The sequence below is a fragment of the Chlamydotis macqueenii genome, chromosome 11 (assembly GCF_036417535.1).
Source record: "Chlamydotis macqueenii isolate bChlMac1 chromosome 11, bChlMac1.mat, whole genome shotgun sequence".
Taxonomy (NCBI): Eukaryota; Metazoa; Chordata; class Aves; order Otidiformes; family Otididae; genus Chlamydotis; species Chlamydotis macqueenii.
In genome coordinates, this window is record NC_141566.1 from 4,638,810 (window position 1) to 4,666,473 (window position 27,664).

General features: G+C 41.2%; 1 protein-coding gene and 1 long non-coding RNA gene across 3 annotated transcripts in view; one reads left to right on the forward strand and one right to left on the reverse strand.

Annotated features, from left to right (window-relative positions):
• Nucleotides 1–3,255: 3,255 nt before the first annotated feature.
• On the reverse strand, nucleotides 3,256–14,031 carry LOC147599366 (uncharacterized). Of its 2 annotated transcripts, none has more exons than XR_015259640.1 (3): nucleotides 13,699–14,031; nucleotides 10,599–10,664; nucleotides 3,256–4,722 (listed from the first exon to the last, which is right to left on the reverse strand). It is a non-coding gene; the product is annotated as an uncharacterized LOC147599366 (long non-coding RNA). The 2 variants fall into 2 exon arrangements; XR_015259641.1 differs by lacking the exon at nucleotides 13,699–14,031 and adding an exon at nucleotides 13,225–13,353.
• SMARCA1 (SNF2 related chromatin remodeling ATPase 1) overlaps nucleotides 13,216–27,664 on the forward strand; it is a 31,569-nt gene continuing 17,120 nt past the window's right edge. The window contains exons 1-13 of the mRNA XM_086756066.1: nucleotides 13,216–13,329; nucleotides 17,773–17,859; nucleotides 20,432–20,598; nucleotides 20,765–20,865; nucleotides 20,987–21,087; nucleotides 21,391–21,570; nucleotides 22,829–22,984; nucleotides 23,242–23,373; nucleotides 24,145–24,213; nucleotides 24,979–25,088; nucleotides 25,800–26,026; nucleotides 26,619–26,740; nucleotides 27,147–27,299. Of these exons, the coding sequence (XP_086612192.1) occupies nucleotides 13,228–13,329; nucleotides 17,773–17,859; nucleotides 20,432–20,598; nucleotides 20,765–20,865; nucleotides 20,987–21,087; nucleotides 21,391–21,570; nucleotides 22,829–22,984; nucleotides 23,242–23,373; nucleotides 24,145–24,213; nucleotides 24,979–25,088; nucleotides 25,800–26,026; nucleotides 26,619–26,740; nucleotides 27,147–27,299 (1,707 nt within the window). The 5' untranslated portion in view covers nucleotides 13,216–13,227. The remainder of the gene's footprint in view (nucleotides 13,330–17,772; nucleotides 17,860–20,431; nucleotides 20,599–20,764; nucleotides 20,866–20,986; nucleotides 21,088–21,390; nucleotides 21,571–22,828; nucleotides 22,985–23,241; nucleotides 23,374–24,144; nucleotides 24,214–24,978; nucleotides 25,089–25,799; nucleotides 26,027–26,618; nucleotides 26,741–27,146; nucleotides 27,300–27,664) is intronic.

Genomic DNA, 27,664 nt, shown 5'->3' on the forward strand with positions numbered 1-27,664 from the left:
TTGATCACTGACACGGCCAGCCCTCCCTCCGCCGCAAACACAATGCAACACACCGAGCACGTGATGGGGCGGCCGGGGCTCGCCGCCCCGCAGCGACACCCACCCGCACCCCACCCCCCCCACCCCGCACCCCCACCCGCGGACGTCGGCAGCCCCCTCGCTCCCAGCCCGGAGGTTGAGCCCCGGGGGAAGCGCTGCCCTCGGTGCGGGGACCCCGGCCGGGTGCGGGGAGAGGGGCTCCGGCCTGGTGCGGGGCGGCTGCGGGGCCAGCCCGCGCATCTGCTGGGCGCCGGCCGCTTCTCCGCTCCCACGCTTCCGCAGGTTGTGGATTTCAATGATTTTTTTTTTTTTTTTTTTTTTTTTTTTCAGCGGCATTTGGTCCTCTGTGTGAATTCGCTAGGAATAAACTTGATTCTTCCGGCCACATCGTCGCCGTTTTGTTGGAAACTGACTTTTTCAGAAGTGACTTCAGGGAGACAGGTTGCCATTCCGCCGTCACCGCTCAAAAATATGACCCCCGAGCGCATAACATTGCTGATATCCTTGGAGTTAGTGCCTCCCTCCAGGATGGGAAGCTCCTGGCTTCTCAAGGACAGGGCAGCTTGTGTTCGTTTTTAAGAAGTTCCTTACAACTTTGACTTAAAGCGGTTTGACCTAGTGGTCTGTAATTTCTGAGGAATCTCGTGTTCCTCCGCCTCGGCGCGGCACACGCGGTGGAGCCTGGCTCTGCAAGGTGTGGCTGGCGGCATCAGGCCTGGGTGAGAGTTTTGATGTTTTCACGGGATTTTTCACAGCTCTGCTCGAGCTCTTCAGCAGGGCAGGCTGACAACGGCTGCAGTGTCACTGCTCGAGTCTGACAAACGGGAAACTATGCTTTGGGTTTTTTTTTTCAAAATTTTAAGCAAAAATGTTGTGGCAATAGCTATTTATCATATTTAATATAATACGTACTATAAATGGCGTATTATATATAGGCGCTGTGTACATTTACAGAACATATAAACAAATCTGTATAAACTTCATAGCATCCCTGTTGCTAGTGCTTTACATTATCACTGGTCTTAAAAGTATCTTACCATAAATGAAAACTGTAATGGATAATCTATAAACAACTTATTTCAAATGTGCTCTGACTTCTTTCGATAGGTTTATGTTTGACAGTAAGCCACTTTCATGCAGCTTGGCAATATTATTTAATTCCTAGCCTGACATTCCACTGCCACCTTCACTCAGCTCCGTATCTCCCGTGTCCACAGCGATGTTTTAACAACTTCACATGTTTAGCAGCAGGTTTGCGAGCAAGGGTTTGCAACACTTCTCCTTGGAGAGACGTGTCCAGTCATGGAACTTATTTAGGGAAGGAAAGTCACACTTTCCTTCCACATGTGACTTGACTGTGTCACTCTGACTGATTTGATAGCCTTAAACCTGAAGGCTTTAAAACCCTAGCCTGCCAAAATAAAATGGATCGCGATAGACTTCATGTGTTATCCTCGCAGTGCCGTGACAATACCAATTTTTCACTGGATCACTCTTCAGGCAGATGGGTTCCCCTGTCAGGCTCCTTGTGCAGCTGTGTAACCCCTTGCAGCAAGGCAGCAGAGGAGATGAGGAGGGGGCGGGACAGGGTGGTGAGGAACCTGGCCTGCCAAAGTGATCTGACCGCTGAATACCGAACCACAGCCTTACAGCGAGCCCCGCCTCCATTTTCCCTCGCGCCCATCTCTTAAGCCACTTGTCCCTGCCCTTCTGCCACCCCCTCCATTACACAGGCACAGTATATCTGTGTGGCTACAGGATGAATTTAATCAGAAAAAACGACTGTTTGGAAAAGAATGAGTAAAAAAAAAAAGAGATAATTTTCCAGCTGGATCAGGACTAGTTTCCTGATCTTATAAATGCTGTGGCCTACTACACACTTGTACCTGACCAACGGAGGGGGCGACGCAGGGGCAGTAATAAGAAATCAGCAGTTGCTTAAATTGGCACTTCTGCCCAAAAATTGCCTGCTGAGTGGTAGCCATGGTGACAGGGAGGGGTAGTGATTCTGTTCCCTGCTACACGTGTCCCTCCTCTGTCAGACACCTCCTGTCCTCCTGTCCTGCTGGAACGGCTCGGCTGCTTGTGAAGCACCTGCCAAACTACTTGCACGTTGAAGCTCAGCGTATTCAGAATAAATAATATCCGTGCCAGTTTACTTACGGTGCCAGTAGCCTCAGGGGAAATACAGGAAGCCAGAAATCATAATTAAGCAGAGCATGTGGGGGTTAACATGTTTGTTATGAAAGCTGCTGTGCCTTCTTGGTATTTGTGCTCAGAACATTAAAAGACAAAATAAAGTTATTTTCTTGCCCTAATGATTTTCATTGTGCTGATAATGTGTTACTCACATATGGGTTTGACAATAGCAGGCTTAAAAATGAATGGTATCTAGCCCTGATGGAAGAAGTGGGATTTTACTTCTGTCCTACTCCATGCACAAATATTTCGATCACTTTTAAATTATAAAATTATTTACTTAAGTCCTTCATGGTGATGGTGAATGACAGGGTCTTTGTTTTAAAAATCTTACAGTTGAAGACGTATGTAGAGAGTGAGCTGAGGCTGGAAACAGAATGGGAAGTGAAGGGAAAGAAGACCAAAGAAAAATTGATTTTGGTTGAATATTTCTGTGAAACCCTTGGGGTGTTCTGTTTTAGTTCCAGCTTTTGCATTTATCCATTAGCATTTAGTTTTGGACTTCAAGTGTGTTTTGAATATATATGCTGAAATCACTGGCAAAACTCAATTTTAAAAGTTTTAAAATAATTTTTAAAAAATATTATTGCAATGATAAAAGGTTTGAAAGTGTAGAGTTACATATGTTTCTTTAGGTGTATATGTCTTGCTTTCTAAGCTTACGTTTTGTACACATTGCATGGTTGCCTTGAAAGAGATCAGGTTTTGCTTTGTAACAATAGCATCAGGCAGGGGGGCCTGCCTCTCCAAATCTGCTGTAGGCAGAGCTACAGGACTGTTCTCAAAAATTAAAATGTAAAACATAAAATCAAAAGCCCAGAAGGTAAAATTGGCTAATTGCATTTGATGGGAAATTCCTTCGTGACCCTACAGGCAACTGATGTAAAGAAGTAAGTAAGTGTGCTATTTAAGCTTGTCCATTTCCATGTTGCAGAGCAACTGGTGGTGGTGTTATTAATATGGAGAGCAGTGAAAGTCCTTGCTTCGTGGACAGAAGAATAATCAGGATGGAGAGGATGTGAAGAATCAGGAGGATTTATTTTGTTACCAAACTTATAGGTATCAAAGCAGAAAGAGACACTGGAGTTACCTAGACTGACATTCCCACAAGGATGTATTTTTCCCAGAATCTAGCCTCACATTTAATTCACAAAACCCCACCGGGTTGTGAAGGTTGAGGTGCACGCAGCCCTAGCCTTGGGAGAACAGCTCTTTTCTCTCACCCAGTGACTGATCCCTGTTTACACATGGAGCTCACACCACACTTACTCAGCAAAATGCTAACATGCCTCTGCAGCATTCCCACAGCAAGCAGAAAAGCCCAGTACCACAAAAAGACATGACACAGTATATATGTTCCAGCTGTTCCTGACAGTTACCACTCTGCTCCCCCCTGCAGACAGATATTTCACTCTCTTCCCATTCACAAGGAGAAATTCAGCAAAGTCACAGGGGATAATTCAACCCCTTCTCTTCCTTTCAGTGGCCTGTCCTCACCACACAAATCAGGTCTAACAGAGGAATGCGCACAGATCATCAGAGCAACATAATTTGTTGCTGTTGTTTAAACAATTAGCTACTAGAACTGGAGCCTGACCACTGGCACAGAATGACGTCCACACTACGCTGCTGAAGTGACGGATAAATTCTGTCTGAACCAGGCCGTGTACTCAGTCACCCACAGGCTCTCAACGGCAGCAGGACCCGACGGTCAGATACCTGCTTTCGAAGCAGGAGCCACTGTGAAAATAAAAAAAAAGAAAACAGACAGTTGAACGTTGCTGTGTTTTCGCTCCAGGAAGTATATGAACTATGTAAGCTGCGTGTGGGTATGGCCTTTATTGTTACGGACAGGGCAGAATCTAATTTTACCAAGAGCTCTCATGACACATAGGGAGAACTCTGTCAATCCATTGCAGAAAACAGACCAACGCCCTCTGGCACTAATCTCCCCTGGGAAACAGCAGCAGACTTCAGCATCTCACAGAAAAGTCTCTCATTCAGGAAAGTAACTGGTGGAAGAGCTGGCGTTTGGCTGAATAGTGAATTTACTTGCAACTGCCTTTTTCTAAAGGCGGGGTGGTAACAAACAGAGCCCCATTTTGGTAAAAACCTCCAGTCTGGCATTCTCTGTCATCCACAGAAGCACACATTAAAAACTGTGCTACTTTTCAACTTCTGTTTGCAGGCTAGTAAACAATCTTATGATGTCTACTGATTAACTTTATATGGCAATTTGGAATAATTTACCAATGCACAGCCGATGGATTCTGGTGATATGACACAGTCAAACCTGTAACAGCCAGAAATTCAAAATAATCTGTTTGACATCAAGATTATGACATGTGTCTTTCAGATCAGAAATAGCAAATTATTACTAAATTTTAATTTTACTCTCCTGAGAGTGAGGATTTGCTGAAACCAGTTTACTCAAAACTATCCGGAGCAGCCTGAAGTTTGGATGTGAGACGGTCTCAGGAAGGCCTGCAGAAAGAGATGGGAAAAGAAGTTTGTAGTTTTATGTTTAAGTGAAAAAAATCCACATAGCTGTTTTCAGATTCATACATGTGGAAGGCTTGTCAAGAAGCGCAGGATGGGTCTTGGCTTCCCTAAAATATTCTTACTGAGACCAAAGAACACTCCAGAGTGACGAGAAAATGAACACAGGAAAATTAACACGGGACACTGTCTGCCTCTGTTCTCTATGTTGCCCAAGAGCACGCTACTGAGAGTTCTAGGAGCCCTACCTCTTATATTGTGATTTGTGAGAAATTTTCATGCAGATAGCAAAACAGTGGGTGAAACAGATTACCTTCTAGGTAATCGAAGGAAAAATGAAACAGTATTTTATTTAATTTTGACCGAGTAGAGAGTATTACAGCAAACAGACCAGATTTCTGAACTTCGTGTGTAAACGGTTGCCTTGTGTGAAGAATGTAAATGCAGGAAAGGAAGAATTGTTTTGACGGCAGCTGTGCGTTTGAGACTGTTACAAAAAAGGAAGAATCATTACAGGATGAGGAAGAAAGAAGGCCCAGGCAGCCAGGGAAGCCAAACTGAAAAAAAAAAAAAAAAAAAAAAGGGGGGGGGCGGCAAGGGGAAAGGCAGAAACAGAATCTGTGTGGACTAGGATAAACTAAAAGCAGCTACTCTAGTTTAACAGATCCCTCAGCAGAAATGGATAGCACTCTGGAAAACATAACAGATTCAGCACAGTTTTCCACAGTGAGTGGATGTTGGCAAGTAAAAATAGATAAAAAGGACAAGATTAAAAGTATTTTCAGAGCAGGATAAAGCCTGTGGCAACTGAAGTGATGGCTTTTGGCTCATGCAACGCATCTGCAATGTTTGCAAGGCTAATGGAGGCAGTACTTCACAGCATCCTTCTGCGCATTTCCTGTATTTAATAGAAATCCTGGTGCATGCTAAAACCTTTGAACAAGAACTGTTACATTTACCCACAGTCTGTTATTAGCTCAGGGATAACAGTGTGAAATCAAACCCATAGAAACAGGCTTTTGCTTAAGAAAGAGATCTCTTTTTTTTTTTTTTTTGGGCAGAGAATTTGTGAAGAAAGAATGTCAACCATCATTAAAGAGAGTTAAAGGCTATACCATACTGGCCTGCTCGCTGGATACTCACAAATATTCAAAATTTTGTAACAGTCTGTCTCTGTTACAGACAGATTATTTACAGGTTTTCAATACTGCAAAACTGCACAGGTTAGGGGAGAAAAGGATGTGATTGCAGTGAGCAGCAAAGTATGCTTCAAATTTATTTCAGCTGGAAAACCTTCTTTTGACAGCTTTTGCTTTGATCTAAAGTAACTTTAAAAATTACTTTCACTTTCAACAAAACTATTCTCTTGTGGTCAGGGCCTCTCTTGACTCAACGCTCCATGTTTTGGCAAAGTCGTAGCTTATTACATCAGGAATTATTGTATGACCTCCAAAGGAATCCCTGATCATTGTTAAATCTGCATGACATCATTGTTTGTAGGTGGGCAAAATCTGGCGTTCAGGACAGAACACACAATTGTGACATTGTTTATTAAAGTCTGGCGTATGGTAGCTTAAACTGATAGAAATTAGCGTGGCTGCAATCCCACCCTCCATCTTGCCGCGTATTTGTTTTGCTGCTGTATTGGCACCGGCCCCTGAGTGTGTGGGCAGCTGAGTTGTTTTGCTGTGCTGATCTGAGAAAAAACTAGTAACCCTCTTTGTTGGGCTTGATTTTTGCTTTTTAGAACCTTGAACTAACGCACTGCTCACCTGCAGAAACACCAGCAAGAGTGCAAGGGGTCAGGAATACAGAAACATACAGTGGGGGGAAGGAGCCACTATGTTTAATTTCAAAGTTGCAAAGGACTAAAAGTATCCAAATGGGCAATTAAGGTATCGTTGCAATAAGTTCCTGATGAGGCTCAGTAAAGCAACGCATTCTAATGTGATCACATAAACCTGGCTCGTCACATCCATGAAGAGACGACCGTCTTCTCACTTTCCTAATTTACCAAACTGTGAGAGTTCCTGGCTCTCCCACTGAGAAAATGAGCACACAGGAAAAAAAAAAAAAAAAAAAAAAAAGTGGATACCAAGTGAAAAAATGTTTAGCAAAAAACCTGTATGGCTGGGAAATACAGTCATATTAGAAGCCTTTTCAGTATGACAGTAAAACTTTGGTTGCTAAAACCTGGAACTAAAAATGCAATATTGCATACAAGATGGGAAAAAACAATGAGTATTTGTACAGCTACCAGCTCTTTGAACCAGATACAAAGGATGTATTACCTATTTTGTTACCATTTTCAAGCCTGAATGAGGTCTTGTATTTGGAAAACCTATTGGCAACTCCAGACACTGATTGCTGGGTAAAATCAAAACTTGACACAGAAAACTGATGCATGAATATGAAGCCTGCACCACAAAAAACCCCACAAACTCTCTTTCTGTAAAAATACTTAATGTCGAGTCTGTTAGAGCACATTGCTTGGATGCGCCTGTGCCTGTAATCAAGGCAGAATCAGGTAATCCCTTGTTGTTTGTAGCCATGAACTACATCACGCACGGGCTGGACTGCCTTACCTGCTCAACTGCCACAGCGCTCTGCAGCAATGAGCGTCCTTGGAAATGACACCTCCAGCAAAAGCTGGGTTACAAATGAGTGACGCCTACACCAAGGGCTCATTTTAGAAGTAGCTTCTATATTGTAAGCTCTACAGGAGGAGGCCTAGGTTTCTTTCTGTTCCTCTGAGAAAGGAAAAAATCCAGAACCCAAAGTTCTAGATAAACCTTGGAAGGGAACCTATGAAATAAGGATCTGAGTAAAACAGGGCTGTACAGCCAAGCGCAAGAATGCACAGAATTGTGCTGCTGGACATAATCAAAGTTACCTGTACGAACATAACCCCGACATACGAACAGAGGCGGCGTTTCTGAATTCCCAGCAACAGAAGATGTAATAAAGGAAACTGGTAGAGATAGTTTCTCTGCCAAACAAGCCACTCCAGCCAGGCAGCAGACTTCACAGAAACAACAGTCATTTTTTCACTGAAAGAAGTGTCTCCTAGGATATTTGGAAAACAGCTTCTCCATACAATGTTCTCCTTTATTTTAGGCCAAATGAGAGAGCAGGTAAATGGTTAAGACAACTTACATAATAGGAGGCTCATATGAAACCACAGGACATAAGTAAAATGCAGAAGAGAGTGTGACAGAAGGTTTTCACCTTGTGAGTTGACTTGAGAACCAAGAGACAGAGACACTGGTGGTAGATGAAGTCTGATTATGCGCCAGGGTGTGAACTTCGGGTTTACTCCCATCCCAGCAGCCAGCTGTTGCTGGAAGGGAGGCCTTGCTCTCCTTCCTGCCCTTAGCTATGAACTCCTTCCTCTGCTTTCCTTGTATAACTTCTGGCATTTTTGTGACCACACAGCAAGTCCGTTTAGAGCACTAAACCAGTAGCAAAATTATAAAAGATGGGAAATAGCTTTCTGCTGGGTCAGCCTTGCTGATGCTGCTCACCGTTGACCACCATTTTCAGACTGCTGTTAGACCGGCTGTGTTGTAGACTACATTTTGGAAGAGATTTATGAGGCAGAAGCACCATGAAACAAGACAAAGAAGACACAAGGAACCCCTGACACATTCATAGGAGCCTGCACGAACACCAGAAAAAGCCTAAGGAGAGCTGTTTGAGAGCATTACTGACTGCATGGAAGATGCTTGACATACAGACAAGGAAAATATCACCTATTTTTCTGCTGTGCTGAGATGTATATTTTTACCAGCAGCCAAAGTGCACTAATAGGCCTTAATAATCCTGGCCAGTCTCACCTGGGGCCTTTACTCACACTCCCTGCCCATAGCCCCAGGAGCCCCATGTGGGCACAGCTCTGGACCTTCAGTCCCTGACCGAGTTGTGCTGTAGAAGGGCTGGTCTTCAGCCTGCTGAGCATTAGACTGTCCCTGATCCTGACTGCCCTCACCAGATGTGGTTCTGACCTGTGCATTGGCTTGAGCTTGGGTCTGCTTTGTTACCACAAACTCACCTGATGATCTGGACTGTCGGTGGAGCCTGGCTACCGTTTCTAGACCTGCTCTCCTTGGTCAGGTGCTGTGGGGCTGGACACTAACTGGTGAGGCCTCTGTCCTGCTGGCCATGCTACTGTGCTTGGCTCCCCATCCTTCAGGGAGCAGCTGGCCCTTGCTGTGCCCTGGGTTAGCTCAGACAGACCCTGAAGGTCCAGGTCTGAGCTTAAAGGGGGCTCCTGAACTTCATGGGCAGGGAGGGTGGCCAGGGTCTATCAGCCCTGAACACTTGGTTCCTCAGCCCTGTCGCCAATGTCCCAAGGCAACTGTGAAACTCTAAACCAATTAACAACTGAGATGAAAAGACAAGTATTTAATGTGAACAATATTTAAATAGCAACACTTGATATAAACATTTTAAGCAAGATAGCAGTCACAGTAATGCACGGTTAGTGCACTGTGGTTGCTCACACTTGGGCTAGGCTGAAGTAGGTACAGAGATAAAGGTGGCAACTCTGCAAGTCAACTCGCAAACACCTCAGAGAGAAAACACTTTTGTTACTCCCAAATCCTGTTTGTGTCTGACCTATAAAGCTGTTTGTTGCTTACAGCTAACATGTTTCACACAGTTGTCGTCTAAGTTCAGCACTAGTACATTTAAGTGAGAAATGACTAGCGCAGCAGATGTGGATTTTGGACTATGGCGTTTAACGGAGAGCCTCCGGAACGCGTACAGGGGAGTGCACAGACCCAAAGTCAGAGGGTACTGCCTACTCAAGGCCCTTAACAAGACGCTTTTGCCATTCTGGTGGAAGGTACTAAACGTACATGACACAGACCTAGAAGTAATTAAACAGCAGGTAAAAGATGGTTTACAAACCTAATTTATATATATTTTTTTCCTTTTCTTGATAAAATCAGTTTTAAGACTGAGCAGCATTCATGTCAAATAGTACATAGGCTGCCAGATCACCCTGAAGTCAGGACTCTCGCAGCTGGCCTCAGGCGAGTACAGGTCGGTGTTGCCACCTAGTGACATCTGACAGGGGTACTGTCACTCGTAAATCAGATTTTCAAGTAGAAGGAGACACAAACCACAACTGATATTTAAGACATCTTTTATTATTTAAGCCATTCTCACCCATAGAATCAAGTTTTTACTGCTGACAGCAGACAACTACCCACACAATGCACTCGCATGGTTTGATTATGCATACACACGCCAAGTCACTTGGCTTGTGCAACAGTTGGGAGGCCAACCTCACCTGTTTACTAAGGTGCTCAGAAAGTCTTAGAAGGGCTCCTCTTCTTTTTTTCAGCAGGGGCACATATAGCCCTGTGGGCTTCACTTGTATTCAGCGGCCATAGCCACCGGTTTTTTGTTGTGGCCCAGGTTACACAATCTGTTGGTGCTTGTGTGTGCTTGTGGCCTTGTATGGATTTGGCAGACTCTTGGTGTACTGAGTTTACCTGTTCTTGTGAATTCAACAGGTCTACTGGTCTCTAAAGTAGTACGTTACTAGTTCTTGGGGGATTTTCACATGCTACCTCTCAGCATGTACCATTTCTTTCTTCAGCCTGCTTTTTGGTAACACTTCTCCATCCACACCCATGGGTAGGTACCTATACAACTCATCCACACAAACTCACACAAAAGGGGCTTTTATAACAACTTGGCCTACAAAGTAACTCCACTGAATTTTAAGATTTATTTTTAAGTTACCCAAACTCAATACATCTGTGCTAGAGAAATTAAGATCACTATAGGTCCCCTATTTGGGAAAGGCTGATTAGTCACAGCCCAAAATGTAAAAAATCTTACGGTCTTACCTGGATAGTATATGAAAATGCCCCTGGATCCATATCTCATCAACTCTTTACATATTTCAGCAGTGTCTGAAATGTAAAAGTGGTTAACAGTGAGCCTAAGTATACGCAATTTCTGGTTTTGTGTCTGACAAGAAAATATAATTCTCATCGTACAATACGTCAAGAGAGTTGGACAGAGAAGGCCTTCTTAATTGCTATGAAACCATAGTGTGTAGAAGACTACACATTCAGCCCTGGTGGTTCTATCTGGCAGACTGTAAAATAAGGAGTAATAAAAACGGGAAAACAAAGAGCTAATACCTAAATCTCCAACTTTAACATGACAACTAGCCCCCTGCCTCCCAACCACAGGAAAAAAAAAAGAAAAACAACTGGAGAAATTCTATGAAATTTTTCAAATACATTAGAAAAGATAGGAGAAAAAAAGTATATAAATTAAGTACAAAAAAGCACTTCACTACTTTTTTTTTAATAATTAATTAGATTATCACATGATAATACTGTTGTATGACTAAGTGATTTTTTTTTCAGCCAATTGCCTGTGGGTCCAGTCTAAGAGAAGCAACTCAGAACATCTATGCAAAGTGTTAAATGCAAATGTTAAGCACACAAGCAAAAAATATCCAAAGAGGTTCTTTCATGAAAGCAGCAGCTTGATTGTTTTGTACAGCATGTAACGTTCCTGTGAATTTCAAGTAAAAAGCAAGCTGTGACGATCACTTGAGAACGTTTTGCCCAAAAAGAAGCTACAAGCATTTGAAATTGGAGTAGGAAAACCAAATATTAAAAACGATTAGTGAGCTATTTTCCGTAAAGGTTAAGAACAAACACATCATAGACTGGAACTTTCCCACCTTAGAGACGTTTTGCATAGCTAACGGTAAACTTCATTTTCTAGATAGCCTTGCTTGGAAAAGCTATTTGGAGTAGTCTTTCAAAACCAGTCATGTCACTCTTCTCAATTGTGCTATGAAAAATGTACTTCCCAAAGCTTTTAAAAATGAGTCACATGGAACGGCTACTGCAGATGCTGTGGGCCTTGCTTTGCTGCAAACCATGCAACAGACGCAGAAGGCAATAGGGTGCTAAATAATTTGGAATAGCGCTGCTAATGTTTTGCAGTTGTATCACAACATGGAAAAGGGGAGTTTAGAGCTTAAACCTATGTTTAGAGACTGAATTTCAGAGTAATCAGGCAGTCATGGAAACAGGTCAGACATACAGTTACTCTTTACAAAATGGCACTGTATTGCAGTCAATGTATGGATGGAAAAAAGGCCTCAGATGTCTTTCTAAATGCAGTGTGTGTGAGCTCCAATAACCCATTAGTCGTTGAGTTGCGCAAAAAGATCTTGATAACAGCTACTGAGCTTTTTACTGGAATGAAAAAGCTTTTATTGCTCATTCTGCCTACTGGGCTGGAGTTTCATCTATTTCTCTGGACAAAATGCTTATGATACTGCCTTTGTAAGTAATTACCAGGTAAAACAGCTGATTTGGAGCTCTCAGTTTTTTAAGTCTGCCATCTGAAGGATTGTTTCGGAATCCTTTAGCAGCATAAGCAAAGTCACAGCTCAGCAGCTGAGAATCTGAACGTCTTGCTTGGACAGTCAGAAAAGTGTGCATTGACAGTAACTAAATTGAGTGGCTTCATTACACAATTTTCAATATGAAATACATAAAGACTGTTGAATTTGAAATGGCTTAAAAAAACCCCAACAAACTAAACAACTTTTTCCATAAGCTACTCTTGCTTTGGGAGCTCTACTGGTATCTCTTAGCCCCGCAGATGTTAAGAAGCGCTTTTCTCTCTCAAGTACAGCCCGGGGCATTTAGGAAAACACCCTTGCCATTTGCAACAGGGTTTAGAATAAAGAAAAATGAACTGCAAGTAGAAAGTTTTCTGCCCCATACCATTCTGTTCTACTGCCTGGCTCCTGCAGCACCTTATCCTTTTGCCAGCTTCCCATGTCAGCACCCAGGCTTCCTTCTTCCACAACAGGCCTAGAGTCCATGTGCTCTACAGAGCTGTTCCAAGGCCACAGGGACTCTTGACCGGGAATATACGGGAAGGAGAGTGCAGCCTGCTCTCTGCAGACGAGGCACAGTCTGGCTGCTCCCCGGAGATGACAAAGGCGGCAGATGGGACACGGAAAGGGACCTCATGGCTGCACCAATTCAGCCCCCTCCAAGCCAGTGTGGTCTCCGAAACACAGTGAGGCCCTGAGACGGTGCCATCGTAACGCTGCCCCCCGGGTACGCCCAGAGCTGCCACTTATGTCTGCAGCCCCTCGACCGCTTTCTCTTCTGTGAGCTGCGGTGTCACTTGAGAGGACGGGAGGCAGCGAGGCCTCTGCGGGCAGCACCCAGTGGGGAACGGCCAGGAATTGGTCCCGGGAGCCCTCGATGACTCCGCAAACGGACACTTTCCTTCCTTCCTCTCCTTCCCGTCCGCCGCCGCCATGAGCCCCCGCCAGCGCTGGGCGGGAAAGGCGCCCCGCTCTGCCGGCAGTATCGCGAGACCGGCGCGGGGCGGGCCCGCGCCGTGTTTGGGGCGGTGGGGCCGCCCCCCGTCCCGCTCCCCTCTTCCCCGCCCCCCCCCGTGGCACGGGTACCCGCCACGCACAAAATGGACACCGGTACCGGTCCCAACGGCGCCGCCCGCGCCGACAGCGAGGTGCCTTCCACCTCCGCCGCGGCGGCCTCTGCGCAGGAGCCCGGCGCCGAGGAGGTACCGCTCCGGGGGGGCGGGCGGGCAGGGAGGGCCCGGCGGGCGGTGGAGCCTCCGGGGATGAGGGCGCCTGGCCCTGCTGTCCCCTTCCTGCGGCCACTCGGGCCGCTGGCAGCGCGCCGGCCCCTCTGCCGCACCATGGCAGGGCCCTGCCCGCGCCAGAGCCGCGGCCCGGCCTGCGCAGCGGCCCTGCAGGCCGGCCCCTGCCCGGACACACCCCCCCCGCCCGGGCCCGGTCCGCCCTTCAGCATCGCCGGGGCGGCTGCCGCCCGCCGTGGGGTCCGGGCGCCCTTGTGGTTCCCCCCATTCCCAGCCGTGCAGCTCCGTTATCCCGGGCTCCCGTGCCGTGCAGCCAGCTCTGCCCCGTACCTCCAGGCCCCCTCTTTTGGTGACCCCCGCCATGTTGGTGTTTCCCCTTCCCCTGTCCGAGCTGTCCCGGAGCGGGATGGGGGCAGCGGGCCGGGGGCTCGGGCTCGGGCTCTGGCTGGGGCTGTCGCGGTGACGGCTCGGAGAGCTGAACTGGTCTGTCCCGGCCCTCGGCTTCGGGGCTTCAGCCTTCTCTCTGCCCGGCTGAAATGCAACCGTGATGCTGAGTAAACTCCTCAAAGGAGCATGTATGGCTGACAGCCTCCTCCCTGTAGTTTGGTTGGTTTTTTTTCTTCCAGAAAAAAGTCTACAGGCTAAGGCACAGGGAATGTGGAAAGTGACACATTGGGGTATCCTTGGAAACCGAACAAGATTTAACCTGAAAATGAATCTTATAGAAACTTAGTAAGAATTATGACCGTGTCTCCTGTTTTTATGATATTGGAGAAAATTGCAGAAATATTAGTGCAATCAGAATTGTAGTTCCAATTGATCAAAGTCCCTTTTTGCCTGAAAAGAGCACTTGATTCTTTATTTCGTTACCCCCGTATAAAAACAGGTGTGGGATACAGAACAGTGTGATTCTGAACGTTCAGGGGAAAAAGTTTCTGTATTGAATACAGCTTACTCTGCAAAATTTTATGCATGTCAACTGATAAAAAGTTGCTGCTAAATATTTAGAGAATGCCTGCCTGGAGAAATAATTTGAAAGCAGTGAATGGTTTTGACTATTATCAACATGATGCCATGTTGATAATAGTTGATAATCAACTATGCCGTGCTGGTTTCTTAAAGGAGAGAAAAAAAAATTTTGCTGTTTGAGTTTTTATTCAGATTGTGGAATTTCACTTCACGTTGGGCCACAGGTCTGTTACATAGCTACACAGTTATACGAGCTGCATAATAACGGCATCTAATACAAGCTGTTGTGCTCTGTTCCCTTCTCACTGTTTTACTACGCTATAAATAGTCTGTCTTTCTTGTAGGAGAACCAAAACAGTGTTTTAACTTACTGTCTGTTTGGAATATATTTCCAGTTTGTATATGCGAGTTAAACACAAACGGAGTCCTTCTAATTATTCTTAATGCATATGTTTGAAGTTCTCAATGGCACAGGTTACAAGAGGAAAGTCAACTAAAGCAGCAGCAGTTCTTATTCCCAGTTATTTACTTTGGTGTTCACATGACCTACCCAATTTAGGACCAACTGTTGAACTTAGACATCTCTCACCCTGAAATTAGTAGCTCTGTTTAGGCTAGTTAGTAGAGCTTTCAAGAGAAAGTACTCTGGATCCTTGGAATACTCAGGGTCTGTTATATTTGAAACTGTTGCATGGTCGTGTTTCTTGTAAGGTGTTTAAAATGACACCGATTTTCAGGGGACTCTCTTATGCAGTGTTTAGTCTTTAATGGAAGTCTTTTGTAGGATAGGGGCAGATTGATACCAGCTAGCTCCCTCAGTTAAAAATAAAAGGGTTTTTTGGTTTTTTTTTTTTTGTTTTTTTTTGTTTTTTTTTTTTTTTCTGGTTAATTAGTTGTTTGCACTGAGGCTTCTGCTGATCCTCCTGTTTCCTGTTAAGTCAGCCCTCCAAGTGATGAAGATCTTCTTAGGGTAAAACATTAAGAGACTTGACTTTGTGGTTCTGTGTCTTTTTAGGCACATGACCCTGTTGGTAGTAAGAAAGAAGTGTTCTTACTTACATAAAAAATTTAATAAGTGACAAGGTTTAGGTTTTTATAAATGAGTACATTATGGAGAAGCAAGTTTGGATATGATGCTCATCCCTACTACCTGTCTAGCTCTATGAGCACAGAATAGTATTTTAGTGAAACTACGGGACATTCTTTTCCTTTGTAAGTTGTAAGGAAGAGAAAGGGTTTTGGAATGCACGTGTCTTACGTTGTTTGTCTCTTTCATCAGCTTTTGACAGTCTCCTGTTCGTTATTTCTAATACTTTGGGGCCATCAATGTTCGACAGAAACACTGCAATGAGGAGGAGGGGGTTTGGAAAACTGTGTTTTTTCTTGAAGGGTAAGGCGTAGGATGTGATTTTTATAGTGCTGTGGCTGCAGTAACTTTACATGTCAGTTCATTTACTTCTTTAACTTGGAATGTGTTACTCATAAATACTTATTTCTGAATAAATTTGATTTATATACCACTGTAAGTTTTCTTCTTCTGGGGAAATCTGAGTAACAAGAGAACTGGCACTAGAGCCATCTGCCTTGGGGCTTAGAAAGGTAATGCTGTGTTACATTTTACTTTGAAAACTTGCAGTTGAAAGGAATTATCATAATATTGAGTTGTTCTGCTTCGTACAGGAGAAACTTCATACTTATGTGAGGTAGACAACTTTTTTTTTTTTTCCCCAGTAGCATTTATCTGTGTAATTTATTTCTGGGGGACGTGGGTGAGGCATCTGAAATGGCCTAGTGTCTACTTTGTTTTCCTCTGAGGAGGAGTATTTTGTCACTTTAATGACAAGGATTGGGCCTGATATTAGCACTGACAGTCTGTCTCACTGGAGTGTGTGTTACGTAGCAGTATAATGGATGTGTGAATATGCATACATACGTGTGACCTGCTCCTTGGCATGTTGGTGTAACGGTCCCCTCCTCACATTGCTTTCTGAGATAAGCTGATTACCTGTGTGATTGAAGAAGCTCTAAGTGAATAGAAAAGTTCTAATGCTGCCTATTTGCAACATAATTATTCGGCTTTGCAAAGCCAAACTCATGCATTCGTGAAGGTATTAAATTGTCATCAGCTTCATTAGACGTTTGGTACTGTTCACCTTTGCAGAGGATCATGTCTTAGCGCCGAAACAGAGATAAGGTGATCTCTGACTTCAGAAAATACTCCTTCCATTTACATGATTGTGCTTAAAGTTAGAGTAAGTTGGCATATATATTTATCAGTAACAGGTCTGAAATGTTGCTTGACAGACTTCTACATATTTAGTCCCATTCCGGTCTGGTTTTGCTGCTTGATCTGGAATAGTTTAGGTTAATTATTGTTTTATTTTAATGTGTGTAAAGTAGGCTGATACTTAAAGTGCTTGTCAGGTTAAGACTCTGCTCTGCTGCATTTTATACAGACATGCACTTTGTCAGTTTCTTTCAGAGTATTCAGTGCTTTTCAAAACCATTTTTGTAATTTAATGCATCTCAAAAAATAATCAGTTTTTTTTTTTTATTTGCAGGAGGTGTGTAAAAAGGCATACTTCAAAGACTGCATTAGGAAACAAAACTCCACTAAACACTTCTCCCATGATTCTCTTGTTAAAAGTGATACTTGGCCAATATCATAGTTTGGTTTTTTTTAGTTGGTTGTTTTTTTTTTTTTTATATGGCAATGTAGCAGTTGAAGTTGTGGAAACCTGCTTTGAGCTTTCCAACTGAAGATATAAATGAATCTCATGAACTAGAGAAGTTGACCATTTTTGTTGTAGTTTCTTAAATTTATTTCATTTATGGTAACTAAGGTATTTCTTTAACTGTCTAAAGGCATACCATGTGGTGGCTGCTGCATAGATTGATTTGGTTGTTTAATTTGTGTCTCTTCCTAGCTATATGGCTAATAAGCCTGTATTTCCAAATGAACTCTTGACTGTTCATCTAGAAGTGGAAACAAAGCAACTAAGATGCAATTGCCAGAAATTTACAGTTAGGAATTTTACATTTAGAAATCACATTTAGTTTTTTTTAAATACATTTTCAAGGTATTGAATTCAGTTGTGCATTTAAAGCAAGATCTCTGTGAAAGATTAAACTTCATGCTCTTTCGCTACTTTCTTCCAGTGCTTTCAACTTGGATTCTATTTGTAGAGATAAACATGAGGATGAGACAAATCATCAGCTTACACTTTATCTGGTCATATCTCCTGTTTAGTTTAATCATGGATATCAGGTTCTGCTTTGGGTGAAATAATAGGACTAATACAGTCACTTCATTTCAAAATAATTATTTTTAAAAATAAACATAGTTGTCTTGTAGTGCATAGGAGTTTGATATCTTTTTTGCTTTAGTAAATAAAGAAGCTGATATTTATAAAGTGTTTAAAATTTGAATTCCAGAAAAATGATCCCCCGTTTCAGCTCAAACTTCCTCCAAAGGCAGCTAGACCTGAAAAAGAAATTGACCCGGAATATGAAGAAAAGATGGTAAGTGTTTTCACAACAAAACATAACTACAGCTTTTTATGACACTTGTTTGTTTGCTAGATCAACACAGTTACAAGGAGTTATTGCAGACTGGATATGTCAGAAAAGAAAAACAAACAAAGAGTCATTTAAATGTCTAGTCCAATGTGGTGTTTCTCACAGTGGCTAACAGTCAGTATTTAGTGAAGACTGTGAGAACAGAGGAAGCAGATAGAGATAGTTCTGTTAAATATGGTCCCACTCTTTGACATATTTTTGTCTGCATGATTTCTGGAGTTGGACGCTGAGGTTTTCAAACTCAGTGGTTGTCGGTGGATTTCCCCCCCCGCCCCCCCCCCCCCGCCCCGCTTGCTTTTTTCCTGTTGCGTAGGTCTGGTTAAACACACCCTCTTGTGGTAAGGAGTTTCTATTCAATTGTATTTTATGTTTAGAAGTCTCCTCTTTTGGTTTTTAATTTGTCTCTACTAGTTTATTTGATGACTCCTTGAGTCATGTGGACACATTCTTCAGCTACTTCTTAAATGAGAGAAATACTGAAGCTGCCAGTTTCTCATCATATACAAACATAAAAGTTTTAAATGTTCGTATGCTCGATAGTATGTGTGCCATAACAGTGCCAAAGCAAATCTGTCCATGACACAAAGAGAGCTTGTACTGCTGGAGAGGAAAGATAGAAGGGTAACGTCTCTGTTACAAAGAGGCAGAAACCAGGAGGACATTACAAGACTTAACTACAGGTGTCGTTGAAGATTAAGTTCTTGGTTGAAGCAGGTATCTGTTTCTTGTTGCATTTTTCTGAAAAGCTTTAATACTAAATGGAAAGGATTTCATACCAGAGAGGCCAGGGAAGGGTATCACTGTTAGTCATAGAAAAATTGATACCTACATACATGAATAGTTAATTTTTAGCCAAAGAGAAGACACACAAGTAAATATGTTAATGGAGAATGAGTTGAATAAATAATTAAACTTAGTTCCACAGTAATACACGGTGAATTTACATCTTTCCTAAATTAGAATGTTAGTTCTGTTGTTCTAAGAGGCAAAGGGAATAGGTCTCAAAAAATATACCTTTCATGAACTGTGCAGTTGTGAGCTAGATCTTTACAATTTATCAAGGCATGCTGCTTACAATCAGCCAGTAATTTTGTAGGCAAAGTAGTCTGTTGTGGCATTCAATACAGAACCTTAGCAGTTACGGTTAGCTTGCCAAAACCATCATGTATTATTAGTTTAATGTAAGTCCTTTGAATGGGTTTGTTCTTACCGTGGATGAGCATAAACATACATGTCTTTACTCTCCCTTTTAGAATTTTTTCTCCTAAAGGTTTTACTTGGTATTTACAGTTCATTCTGTCTTCAAGTTATTTACACAAATGGTCCAGTAATTAATGCAAGGGAAAAATAATAGTATTTTTTTTCCAGAAGATGTTAACAAAGATGTTTATTTGCTGGTAAGTGGTGCACTATTAAAAGAAGTGCATTGCCCTCATGTGGCAAAATCATGCATTGCACGTCAGATTCAATTCTGTTGCTCTTTTCTTTGTTTTGTGTTATTGCTGTTAGAGCACTTTTATGTGCGTTTAAGTTATCTGCAGAAGAGCTTTGTATTATTTGTATATTTCTTAAAAAGGTTATGGTACAGAACTACAATTTCACTTTTGTAGTTTATATCAAGATATGTAAATGGGATCACATGAAAATTGCTTTGAGTGATGCAGTGTTACATGATGCTTAGAAATGGTGTAGAGAAACTGATAACAATTGCGTTCTGTCATTATCTGTCATTTACATTTTATCGTGTTTTTCTTTAAAATTATGTGATGTCTTTTAAATCTGGAGGACATATGTTTTGATGTGTTTATCTAGTAAAGTGAATATGCCTTGTTGATATGCCAAAACTGAAGTGGTTGAAATTTGAAATGTGACAGCAAAATTCACAGACTTTAGTGGAAGCAATATCAAGCTGGAGCATCCATTACTTTAGTCATGCTTCTAAAAGTAGAGCTACCACACCATTGTCTTGGATCAAATCCTGATAGCCCTTAAGCTGATGGAAGTTTTGCCGCTGTCTAGAGCAAGGTTAGGATTTCATCCCTTACTGTTAGCTAGAACCTTATTTTTTGCTTTATCTTTTGTAGACAGTACTTTAAAGTGTCCCCTCACAGTTGCTGGTGTGCCGTGCACACTTTAAGCAATCTATACAAGTAAACTGGTTTGGGCTTGTTTTACTCAGCTTTGAGTTTTGAATGGAAATGAGTTACTGGGATGAGGTTGTTAGTCCTGCCATGTCTTCCAGCTTGCTGTGGTGTTCCTGAAGGATCATGTGAACTACCACATGTTATCATAGGGTACTCTGAAGCAATTAATGCTTAGCTGTAAGCTGAGCTATTTCATGATACTTGTACACCTGAGTTGGCTAAGAGTAGGCAGATGATCTTGTCAGTCTTTTCTCGTATAAGTTGTTCTTACAAGTGTCTGAATTCTGTTTTTTAATAAAAATACATTTTTTAAAAAATGAATAAAAATGATTTCTTTTTTTTTTTAATTCTCTCCCAACTTTGGAAACTAGAAAGCAGATCGAGCAAAAAGGTTTGAATTCCTCCTGAAGCAGACGGAACTCTTTGCACATTTTATCCAGCCTGCAGCACAGAAATCACCAACATCTCCATTGAAAGTGAAGCTGGGACGGCCACGGATGAAGAAAGATGAGAAGCAGAGTTTGATTTCAGCTGGGGAGTATGTTTTATTTCCGACTTCTTGCACTTTCAGACAAATGCATTTTAACATATCTATTTAGTTAGTAGCATAGAGATTGTGCTTTAAGTAAGTCCAGAACTTTTCCTGTTAGTGGTGTATAATAATTTTATTTTACATAAATATGAATCTTGGTTTCTTTCTTTAGTTATCGTCACAGGCGCACAGAACAGGAAGAAGATGAGGAGCTGTTGTCAGAGAGTCGAAAAACATCTAATGTGTGTATTCGTTTTGAGGAGTCTCCTTCATGTAAGTATTGTATTGACAGTTTTCTACTTGCTGTGATGTAATTAAAATCTAAGCAGATTGCAGTTAAAACTTTCTACTTAGAATTAGTATTATTCTACTTAGAGGAATCTTACATTTACAGATGTGAAAGGAGGAACACTAAGAGATTATCAGGTTAGAGGTTTGAACTGGATGATCTCATTGTATGAAAATGGTGTTAATGGCATTCTGGCAGATGAAATGGTAAGCAGTAATCTTTTGGATTTTTTTGTGGTAATTATTGAGTAAAATTGAACATTCAAGTGCCTGTAGTATTGAATGTATATGCAGTAGTATGCATCATGCTACAACAGTAGCAGACAGTTAGATTTTTCACAACTGGAATTGTAATGTAATGAAATGAATTGTATTGCCAACATCTGCTGTGTAGTTTGCTTTAAACAACTTAAAGTGGCAGAATTCTGTAGTAGAAAAATGGTTTGAAAGTATTTCTGTGTGGTATTTCATTTCAGCAGGTTTCTTTTCCTCCCTTCTTTGTCAATGCAGGGTCTTGGTAAGACTCTGCAGACAATAGCATTATTAGGCTATCTGAAGCATTACCGAAACATTCCTGGGCCACACATGGTCCTGGTTCCAAAATCAACTTTGCACAATTGGATGAACGAATTCAAACGCTGGGTTCCGTCATTACGTGCTGTTTGCCTCATTGGAGATAAAGATGCCAGAGTAAGTGCTCTGCATTTCAAAGATGTAGGCATTATTTGTCAAAAACTAGCGGTTCCTTAATTACGATATTTTTAGTAATCTTTAACTGTACTAATGTTGGAAATGCAAAATGTAATGCTTGTAACTGTGAGGGGAAAAATGGAAATCAGTAGGTGAAATAATAGACTGGGGTCAAAGCACAGCTGTCTGACTTACCTCTTTTCTATTGTCTTCCTCTTTGATTTTTGCACATATGGTTTTTGGTCTCTTCTGTGTTTGCATTGTGATAGTATTTATTCATTTTCTTGTATTGCCCTCACTTTGTTACCTCTTTCTTCACCTTTTCTAGGTGATTTCTCCCACTCTTATGTCCCTGCTTTGCCTTGTAACTAGGGCTTTGTTGTAGAGCTTTTCATCTTTCATAGTGAAGGCCTTGAAACAGATATAGGGTGGTTTTCTAACTTGAAGGGAATCAATGAGCTGGATGTTCCTGTCAGTTCTGTGGCTCCGATATGGACTGCATGGCTGCCTGTTCCTGCATGAGGGTAGAACGGCTCTACGGAGGGATCTAGACAGGCTGAGACCAATTGTGTGAGATGCAACGAGGCTCAGTGCCGGGTCTTGCACTTGGGTCAACAACAACCCCACGCGATGCTGCAGACTTGGGGAAGAGCGGCTGGAAAGCTGCCTGGCAAAAAAGCCCCTGGAGGTGTTGGTCAACAGCCAGCTGAATGTGAGCCGCCAGTGTGCCCGGGTGGCCAGTGTGCCCGGAAGACCAAGAGCATCCTGGCTTGTGTCAGAAATAGCGTGGCCGGCAGGACTAGGGAAGTGATTATTCCTACTGGTGTGGCTGCACCTCAAATACTGTATTCGGTTTTGGGCCCCTCACTACAAGAGAGGCATTGAGGTGCTGGAGCTTGTCCAAAGAAGAGCAATGAAACCGGTGGATGCTTTGAGAACAAGTCTTATGAGGAGCAACTGAGGGAACTGGGGTTATTTTTACAAGTAACAAGGGATAGGACCAGAGGAAATGGTCTGAAGTTGCGCCTAGGAGGTTTAGATTAGCTATTGGGAAGAATTTCTTCACCAGAAGGGTTATCAAGCACTGGAACAGGCTGTATAGGGAAGTGATTGGGTCACCATCCCTGGAGGTGATGAGCACATCAGTAATGTTGTTGGAAATAGGTTTCACAGAAATAGGTTGGAAATAGGTTTCACAGAATTCCGTATAAATTGTTCACATCTGTAAATGTTTATTCATTTAATTGTTCTGCTTTAGGCTGCTTTTATCCGCGATGTTATGATGCCTGGTGAATGGGATGTTTGTGTTACATCATATGAAATGGTAATTAAAGAGAAATCAGTCTTCAAAAAATTTAACTGGAGGTACCTGGTAATTGATGAAGCCCACAGAATAAAGAATGAGAAGTCTAAGGTAAACTCAAAATTATTTGATACTTTGAAGATAATTTGACGCAAAATTTTTCATGTGATTTGAGCAGATTAAATGTTAGGTGTGGTGTTTTTTGTTGTGGTTGTTTTTTTTTTTTGTTTGTTTGGTGGTAAATACAAAATTCATAAGTAGCTCATGGTCTTTAAATTTAGTTTCCATTGTTTCAGGTTTCAGAAACTGATGAAAATTCATTATGTTTAAATCTACATGATAGTGATAACTATTCATTGTGTTTCCAGCTGTCAGAGATTGTACGTGAGTTCAAGACGACAAATCGATTGCTGCTTACGGGAACTCCTTTACAGAATAACCTCCATGAGCTGTGGGCATTACTCAATTTTCTTTTACCTGATGTCTTCAATTCTGCAGATGTAAGTTGAGATTTGGAAGTACAGTCTTGTTCTTGTTATTTTGATTCTCAGGCTGCTTTCTGCAGAAGAGAATGACCAGTCGAATAAGAGACACATGGTGGGAAAGACCTGGATTTGGTAGAAGCTCTGTGGCTTACATAACTGTAGGCTACTCTTTTGGCTCTACCTAGTTAAAACAGTGCATTCAGTTAGTGCAGATAAAGCCTCAGGACAATAATAGCAAATGTGATACTTTAAATAGATCAAGAATTATGCAAAGTGGAACAAAATTTGGGAAAGCAATGCTGATTGAAGAATATGAAGCATCCAGATAGGCGTAAGCCTTTTTTTCGTTTAGAATTTGAGTAATCTTTCTCCTCTTTTACTATTAATGTTTCCTTGTACTTGTATTGCTTTCTTCCATTGTTTTTGCTCTGTTGTCCATCTCCTTTAGTTAAGGATTGTTTTCTTTTTCTTTTTTTTACCTTTTTGCTCCATCATTACATAAGCTCTGAGGGGAAGAACTTGGAGACTGCAATGATGAGTGTGGAAAACGCTTGTAAATTAAGCAGAGTAATAGTATTCTGTCTGTGGAGTTACTCAGTTGACTTGAATGTTACAACGTGTTGGGGAGCTGGCACAGAATTACAGACTGATTTTTCTTTCACTCATAGAAGTTATTTGTCTCAAGATCTGTGCTACTCTCAGCTGGAGTGAAAGAGTGTCAATATGTGTCTGTTAAAACTACAGATGATAAACTGTTCATACCAATTGTGCTGTTTCTCACCACAGGATTTTGACTCATGGTTCGACACTAAAAATTGTCTCGGTGATCAGAAACTTGTAGAAAGACTTCATGCTGTAAGTAATTAAAGCTGTAATCACGTGTCGTCGTTAGCATACACAGTGTAAAAAAGAAAAACAGATTATCTCTCAAAGCTGAGAAGATGAACATGAAGGTATATAGTTACAGAAATGCCCAGCAGAATTTTCATGAATTAAATATTGGAAAATTAAATTCCAGTTATGTACTGGGAGTAATAGATACTGCCTTCTGTAACATTACTGTTTGAAGCAGACAAAATGTGAAAAGAAATAATTTTGAGATCTTTTTTAAACCATTTGTTATTGTGAATATTATACTGGTGCACATGTCGTGCTAGTCTGAATAAAGGCATATTTTTACTTTTATTTTGCTGTGCATGAGATAAAAGATGTTTTTCATCATACAGTAACAAAACAAATTAAAAGGAAGTAAAACGTAGATTGCTTATCTTTGAAATATTGGTGTATTATGTATGCACTGCTAATGGAAATGAAACGGAGCTTATGTTAAAAGATAATAAATAGATTTTATAAACTTACAGGTTTGGCCCTTGCTTAGGATAACAACCAGGATGAATATGGCAATCTTTATGCAGTGTTACATAGCTTATTAGTGAACTTAGCCTATTAGTGGACAACTTTATTTTGCAGATTTTAGTAGAATTTTTCTGAAGGAGTCACCATGACAGCAATAGATATTGGCTAGTCTGAATAAATATCAGATAATTGAATCTGTTAATTTTGTATTTGAGGCAATCAATTTTCTAAATTTATCTATGGAAAAATTCTTAATTTCTGCAGGTTTTGAAGCCATTTTTATTACGTCGCATAAAAGCTGAAGTAGAAAAGAGTTTGCCTCCAAAGAAGGAAGTAAAAATTTATCTTGGGCTCAGCAAAATGCAGAGGGAATGGTGAGTTATTTACATCAAAGTAAGAATCTTTTTCTGATGAAGAACACTACAGCTCTGCACACTGTTGTGTTTTGTTTTTGTTGGTTTGTTTTTTTTTTTTTTTGTAGTTGCATGTTAAGACAGTCAGATGGAGAAGCCTATTTATAGTTGTCTTTGGGGCTTTATTTAAAGATACAGAAGTTAAAAAGAGCTCAGGAAGGATAATGAAAAGGGTTGGGAGGAAGAAAGCAGAAACTTATTTTCTTTTCTTAATTTTATTTGAAAGAACGTATGCCTGCGAAGTTTCCTCCTTTGATGCGAGTATGTATGCACTAGTAAAAGTCTGAGCTGAAATTAAAATAAAACCTGAGAAGCCACATACCTAGAAGAGATGTGACAAATGGAGCCAGGTCAGTGTAGCAGCTTCAGTCAAATATATGATCTCTCTAATCCACTTTGTAGTTCTAAAGTGGAACTGTAAGTTAACCCATTAAATGTCAGATCATTGTCACTCTCAGCCAAATTGCCTTTCATGTTTAGGTATGGATTTATAAATTCTTAGTCTCAGTCAGACATTTTTGCCAAGTTTTGTAATAATATAGCTCATTATTGTATAAACAAAGCGAACTCCCACATCCAGAAATAACTAATTGGGGTATTACAGGGTTTCATTCATTGTTTAAATATAAAATAAAAACTGAGAATTGTTCAAAACTGCCTGTAAAACTTTAGGTATACGAGGATCTTGATGAAAGATATTGATATCCTGAATTCAGCTGGGAAAATGGATAAGATGCGTCTGCTGAATATTCTGATGCAGCTGCGGAAGTGCTGTAACCATCCTTACCTGTTTGATGGTGCTGAGCCAGGCCCTCCTTACACCACTGACACCCATCTCATCACTAATAGTGGTAAAATGTTAGTTCTGGATAAACTGCTAGCAAAACTCAGAGAGCAAGGTGAGTGCAGTTTATGAACAGTAGTGATCTGAATGCCTGTTGTAAGTAAACTGCCTTTCAAAAACTGCATGGGTTCATTCTTGTTTTTCCTCCAGTGAATGCATTCGTTACTTTCAGTGAGTTTGGTTGTTTGGTTTTTTAAAATCATTTTTCTGTAGATCTTAACACATGGAGGGAAGGAAGTCTTACGGGAATGATGAGGAAGACTAATAATATTGAGAAGTAGGAGGAAAGGAAGAGCAGAGCCTCCTTTCTGCTGTCTTTAAGAAAATTTCTGTTGAGAGGATTAGTTTGTCTGTGCATGTCAGTCGTCAGCTACTTATATTATCATGGTTTTAAGTGTTCTGTTTCTTCAGCTGTTTATTTCTTCTATATAAATTATCAAATAACCTGTCTTGAGGAGAAGTTAAGTAAATACTAGAAAAGTGACTTCAGAAGAAAGATTTACTTGAGTAAGTTAGGCATAGTACAGAATATTTCACAGGAATTATTACTCATGATCTATAGTAGGCTCTGTGATAAGATTAATGTGTGTTCTGGTTTTGCTAGTGAGGGGGGGCCAATGACAAAACCTTCTGTGGTGTTCTCTCAGGTTCCAGAGTTCTACTTTTTAGTCAAATGACTCGCTTACTTGATATTTTGGAGGACTATTGCATGTGGCGTGGATATGAGTACTGCCGACTTGATGGACAGACGCCACATGAAGAAAGAGAGGTGAGAAAGTTGATATATAAACAAGAGATTTCTTTGATAACATATTAGGTTATTAAGAAATTATTTACATATATATACATGCAGCTACGTCATTGTTTAAAGTAAAGCAAAAATGCTGCAGTTTAAAAAGGCTGTTATGGGCATATGTGTTTTCCTAACCACAGTCCACAGTAAAGCAGGTTTCATCTGTGCCTCAGCTAAATGAAAAATGGAATATTTTGGTGGACTCTGAATGGATTTTTCCACCTCTGCAAGCCTACAGCTTCTTACTTCTATTAAAAATTGGTTTTGCTGTGAAAATTCTGTGAATTCTGTGAATTTCAAAGAAATTTAATTGAAAAGCCACCAACACGTTGGAAGCTTGTTTGAAAACTCCTGTGCTTTAATGACACCTTTTTTCTTTTAGGAAGCAATAGACACATTTAATGCTCCCAACAGCAGTAAATTCATTTTCATGCTGAGTACCAGAGCTGGAGGTCTTGGAATTAATTTGGCAACTGCTGATGTGGTTATTCTCTATGATTCAGACTGGAACCCTCAAGTAGACCTGCAAGCCATGGTGAGTTAACAACGTGTTTGTTTGTAAAATTGTCAGTTTTGTTTTGTATAAGTGTTTCCAGAACTTGCATTTTTGTTATTTTTCTTTACATTTTGTATTTAATACCAAGAAACTAAGGGGTTGAATAAAAAGGGCATGAACAGAATTGTGCAAGAAACTGTAGCTTTTTCTCTGTAAATATGTCTTAATTATTTTCATAATTGAATAAAGTTACTTGTATTAAAATACTGTATAAATATTGTTTATCCGTATAATTATTCTTAATTATTTTTCCAGAAGACAACAGTAAATGAATAACAGAGGGCCGTTTCCAAAATAATAGCAAAGAATTAAACGCATGCAGCTTAATTTTCCTCCCTTTTGGG